General features: G+C 48.8%; 1 protein-coding gene across 1 annotated transcript; it reads right to left on the reverse strand.

Moving 5' to 3' along the window:
- Positions 1 to 377: 377 nt before the first annotated feature.
- TMT1A (thiol methyltransferase 1A) lies at positions 378 to 6,000 on the reverse strand. Its single transcript, XM_084877523.1, has 2 exons — positions 5,133 to 6,000; positions 378 to 2,150 (listed from the first exon to the last, which is right to left on the reverse strand). Exons 1-2 carry the CDS (start codon positions 5,628 to 5,630, stop codon positions 1,914 to 1,916), a joined length of 735 nt encoding a protein of 244 aa, XP_084733649.1. The 5' UTR covers positions 5,631 to 6,000; the 3' UTR covers positions 378 to 1,913.

Raw genomic sequence — 6,000 nt, forward strand, 5'->3', positions numbered from 1 at the left:
TCCCCGCGGCTTTTCCTAGTTCTCCCTCCAGACCGACCAGGCAGGAGGGAGTGGGCAGAGGAAGGCCTGGCTGGGGAGGTGCGGTGGGGGGAGACTCATGCTCCACGGAATCAGTGGATGTCCAGACCTCCCTGTGACGGGAACTGTCCCCGTGTCCCACAGAGAGCTGAGCGTCCTTCCTTTCTGCTCTCTGGGTTTCACAAACAGGGTCTTCGGACTTGACTTTTTCAAAACACATTCTGATCCTTCCAAACTGCCTTTTCCAAAGCCTGCTAGCTGTGTTTACTCGCACAGCTGCCGGGCTAAAGAAGGAAAACCTGTATGTCTAAGCAGCTTAGCTTCCCACAAGGAAGGAAAGAAAAATGAAACCAAGCCAGTAAACATATAAACTATTTATTTTATTCCCATCCCTAAAATGCATATGAATTTATTGATCTGTTATTTAAAATAGGCCTTTTTGCAAAATCATCTCAGAAAATATACTAAATTTATTAAAATACATGCAAACTATTTCCGAAAATGCTACTCTTAAACCCTCTGATCAGCCCAACACTTATTGTTAACACACTTGTGATGATTCTCAGAGGTTTTCGTGGTTGCAAGGAACAAAGAAATCATCTTGGGAGGGGGTGGAAATTTGATCATCATAATCCAACAAATACTCGCCCACTTCTCTCCACGCTCACAAACTGTCTGGTCTTGGGCTCTTACAAAGTGCACCTAATCGTACGAGGGCTTCCTAATTACTCACGAGCCGCGGTTTGCCGACCACTGGGATAAGGGCTTAATCACAAGGAACAGTCACAGCCTGTAATCATTGGAATCAAGGGTCTAGGTCAGTGGTCGGCAAATTCATTAGTCAACAGAGCGGCAAACTGCGGCTTGCGAGCTGCATGTGGCTCGAGAGCCGCAGTTTGCCGACCACTGTGCTAGATAATAAGGAAAATGAACCCAAGAACCTTAACTGCCTTAGACAGTTTCATGAAAATACTAAAGTGTCAAGTATCATTTTCAACTAGTCTTCCTTTATTCAGTTTGCGAATCATTAAGGTATTTTCATTTCTCCTTTCTCAAAGTTTTCTTTTGAGTGATTTAACTACTTATTTCACCGAGCTCTCAAATCAAAGAGGGGGTGAAATTCAAATCTATTGGTAACAACTAAGATAGCTGAAGTTACTGAATAAACTAAGGCTTTCGGATAATGGTAGACTTCAATTATAAAAGCTCATTGTTTACTTTTATTTAAAAAAAAAAAAAAAAAATATATATATATATATATATATATATATATATATATATATATATATATATATATATATTTTACTTTAGAGAAGAAGGGAGAGGGAGGGAGAGACAGAAACATCAACGATGAGAGAGCTTCATGCCTCCTGTATGCCCCCTCCCGGGACTGAGCCCACAGCCTGGGCATGAGCCCTCCAGAAGCTCCGGTTCACAGGCCAACACCCAATCACCAGTCGCTGCTGGCTGGGCCCATTGTTTCCTTTTAAAGGGGCGTCCAAAGCTCTTTTGGATTTGCATTGTTTTCTTTAGCTCATTTACTCAGCAGATATCTCTTGAGCACGTATTATATGCCAGGCATTGGGAATACAATGGTGGGAGAAGAAACAGCACTTAAAAGTGCCCCCAGAAATACATATTTACAAATGATGGTGTCATAAAAGAAAACAGCGCACGTAGAAGTAAACTCGAATCCAAGTGCAGCCGGAATAAAACCAGAACACAGCGATGCGACCAAACATGGACAGATGCCCGGGAGACGATGGAAAACGGCTAAACAGGGTGTAAAGTAAACTTTTTAGCATGACATTCAGCTTTACCTGAAAAGGGTTTCTCTTTTCCCAATTAGCATTTAAGTGTAAAACGGGAGCCTTAGGCGACTCGGCCATTGCTGGCTATTTCACGGCGTAGCCGCAGATGTGCGGGCGCACCAGCGGCAAGGGCAGCGGGGCCTGCAGGTGCTGCAGCTGCAGCTTGGAGAAGCCCGCCCGCTCCACCGCCGTCCAGCTCTCTCTGGTCAGGCTGCACCCGTCAAACAGGAGGTACCAGACCGGCTCCAGGACCTGCTGCCAGAAGTAAGTCCAGGTGGAACGCTCAGCTGCTACATGCTCCAGGAAATAAAAAGCCCCTCCCTGGAAAAGAGAAGAAAACCCATTTCAAGGATTTTAGTTTGGGGAAAACAGATTTACAAGATGATTGAAAGCATCCGATATCAGTGGCCCCGGAGATCAACTTCGTGAGAAGACATGGATAAGTTACTAAGACAGCATTTTGGTCAATAGTTTCATCTGTCAAATTTTACACAGACCTGCCACTCTAAAGCAATTATGGCCACTTCTATTTTCTGATCATAAAAGCAATACATAATAATAGCTAAAACTTAAAGCAGTTACTTTCTACTAAAAATATATATTTTAAAGAAATACACACACACACACACACACACACACACACACACACACTCTAGAGGCCCGGTACACGAAATTCGTGCATGGGGGTGGTGTCCCTCAGCCCAGCCTGCACCCTCTGATCTGGGACCCCTCGAGGGTTGTCTGCCCATTTAGGCCCAATACTGGTGAACATCCCTCTCACAATTCAGGACTGCTGGCTCCCAAATGCTCGCCTGCCTGCCTTCCTGATTGCCCCTAACCACTTCTGCCTGCCAGCCTGATCACCCCCTAACCACTCCCATGCCAGCCTGATTGATGTCTAACTGCTCCCCTGCCAGCCTGTTTGCCCCTAACTGTCCTCCTCTGCAGGCCTTGTCACCCCTAACTGCCCTCCCCTGCTGGCCTGGTCCCTACCAACTGCCCTCCCCTGCTGCCCATCTTGTGGTGGCCATCTTGTGTCCACATGGGGGCAGGATCTTTGACCAATGGGGGCAGCCAGCTTGTGTGTTTGAGTGATGGTCAAACTGCATATTATTCTTTTATTAGATAGGATAGAAGTCTGGTGCATGGGCGGGGGCCAGCTGGTTTGCCCTGAAGGGTGTTCCACATGAGGGTGGGGGTGTGGGGTGGCCTAGGCGAGGGGCCTGTGGTGGTTTGCAGGCCGGCCACACCCCCTGGTGACTCAAGCAGAGGCCCTGGTATCTGGAATTTATTTACCTTCTACAATTGAAACTCTGTAGCCTGAATTGGAGGACTAAGCCAGCCAGGACTGCATAAGCTGGGCTTCCTCCATTGCCAGGGGCAACTCAAGCTTCCTATTCTCTCCAGCTCCGTGGCTGCTGCCATTTTTGTTGGGATTTATTTAACTTCTATCGTTGAAACTTTGTAGCCTTAAGTGGAGGCCAAGGCAGGCCAGGACAGGTGGAAAGCTTGGCTTCCTCATTGCCAGGGAAACCCAAGCCTCCTGTTCTCTCCATGACTGCAGCTATCTTGTTTGGGTTAATTTGCATACTCACTCCTGATTGGGTGGTGGGCATGGCTTGTGGGTGTAGTGGAGGTATGTTTAATTTGTATATTATTCTTAAATAGGATATATATATTTATTTAATTTCAAAAAGGAAGGGAGAAAGGAACAAAAGATCAATGATGAGAGGGAACCATTGGTCAGCTGCTCTGCCTCCTGCACACCCCTAGTGGGGATTGAGCCTGCAACCCAAGCATGTGCCCTTGACTGGAATCGAACTCAGGACCCTTCAGTCAGCAGCCTGATGCTCTATCCACTGAGCCAAACCAGCTAGGGCTGAAGTGTCTTTTGATAGATGATTGGGTAAAGAAGATGTGGTACCTTTGTACAATGGAATACTATTCAGCCATAAGAAAATATGAAATATTGCCATTGCAACAACATGGGTGGATCTTGAGACTAACATGCTAAGTGAAATAAGTCAGACAGAAAAAGTTGAGAACTATATGATTTCACTCATATGTGGGATATAAAACTGAAAACAGCAATGAGCAAACAAACAACTCGTAGACATAGACAACAGTATGGTAGTTTCCGGAGAGGAAAGGGGTGGGGAGGTAGTAAAGGGTAAAGAGGGTCAAACGTTTGGTGATGGAAGATTTGACTTTGGGCGGTAAGCATACAGTGCATATACATGTATTATAGAACTGTACATCTGAAACCTATATAATTTTATTAACCAATGTCACTCCAATAAATTTAACTAAAAAAATTTTGATATCAAATTGCCCTCCAAGGAGAGCACTTCCTCCAGTGGGCATGGGGTGTCCAATCTCCCAAATGCACCCCCAACACCACACTGACCTTAAAAGTCTCTGACAGTGCAACAGGTAAAAATGATATCTTGCTTTAACTTGTTCTTTAATTGTAAGGTTGAGCATTTAAATCATATTATTGGCTGTTTTTATTTATATTTCTGTTCCTGCTCTTCACCTATTTTTTTCCTTGTGTTTTTTTTTTTTTTTTAATTGATTTAAAAAAAATCCTACCACCTGGCAGGTGTGGCTCAGTTGGTTGAGGATCAGCCCCTGCACCAGAAGTTCACTGGCTCCATTCCCCAGCAGGGTACATGGTGCCCAAGTTGCGGGCTCCATCCCTAGAAAGGGGTGTGCAGGAGGCAGCCAATCAGTGTTTCTCTCTCACTGATATGTCTATCTCTCTTCTCCCTTCCTCTCTCTGAAGTCAATAAAAACCTATTGTAAAACATCCTACTGACCTTTGATTAGTGATATCATTTAATAGGAAGAAAGTTAACTTTCCATTGTCTCTGGCAAAATTCTTCTAAGTTTGTTCTTGTTTATAGTACTTTCCCCCTGCAGTTTAATTTCTTTTTTTTTTAAGATGATTTTATTGATTTCAGAGAGGAAGGGAGAGATAGAAACATCAATGATGAGAGACAATCATTGATTGGGTGCTTCCTGCACGCCCCACACTGGGGATCCAGCCCTGGGAATGTGCCCTTGACCTCAATCGAACCCGAGACCCTTCCGTCCTCCCTGCATTTTGTGTATTCAGATTTACCAGTCTTTCCCTTTATAGCTTCTTCCCCACTCTAAGATTAAAAAACAAATAAATAATCCACAGTGCCCTGTCCGGTAGTTTTACTTTGCACACTGGGATGTGGGAGTGAGCGGCAATGGACAGGCCGCCCCTGGTGGTGGCGGGGGCTCCCCACCAGCCCGCCCCGCGCGGACACTCACCGGCCTCAGCACCCTGCGCACCTCCTGCAGGATGCGCTCCTGGTTCTGCACGGAGCACAGGACCAGCGTGCAGACCACCGCGTCCACGGAGCCGTCGGCCACCGGGCGCATGTCCTCGCCGGCCGCCACCACGAAGCGCTCAAACTGCACGTGCCGGTTCTCGGCGATGCTCTGGATCAGGAACTTCTCGAAGTTGGGGTTGGGGTCCACGCAGGTCACCCTGCAGCCGGGCGGGTAGAATTGGAAGTTGGCGCCGGTGCCACAGCCCAGCTCCAGCAGGCAGAGCGCCCCAGAGGGGCCCGCGTGCTCCTGCAGGCTGCCGAAGAGCCCGCGCTTGGTGCTCGCCATCTGCCTGTTGCTCACCGGGGTGAACCTGGCCAGGAAGAAGGGGAAGCATCTTTTGCAAATCCCTTTCCACAAGCCCAGGAAGTCCAGCAGGTACAGGGGGAGCGCCAGGGCGCGGACGGCCAGCTGCAGGAGGAGGACGGTAGGCGCCATCCCTGGGAGGAGGAGAGCCGCCCACGCGGTTCGGAGCGCGGCTCCTTTAAGGGCAGGAGGTGGCCTCCGGCCGCCAATCAGCTTCCGAGCTGGGATCCGGGCGGGAGGCCAGGGCGGCGGGTCAGCAGTCACGGGCGGAGGCTGACTCAGCTGAAGGAGAAGGTCCCTCCCGGCTTCTCCTTCAAAGGGAAGGGGCGCCCAGGCCTCTGTCCGAACCTGCGCCTCCTCCTGCACCTGCTCCCGCCCTCCCCGCTCCGGGCCGCCCGTTCCCAGCCCGTTCCCTCCGCGCGGCCTGACAGGGCGCAGGTCTCCCAGCGAGTGACCCGGGGAGGGACACCGGGGCGGGGCCGGCCAATCTGAGCCGGAAGCC

The sequence above is a fragment of the Pipistrellus hanaki genome, assembly GCF_964339955.1.
Source record: "Pipistrellus hanaki genome assembly, chromosome: 3".
Lineage (NCBI taxonomy): Eukaryota > Metazoa > Chordata > Mammalia > Chiroptera > Vespertilionidae > Pipistrellus > Pipistrellus hanaki.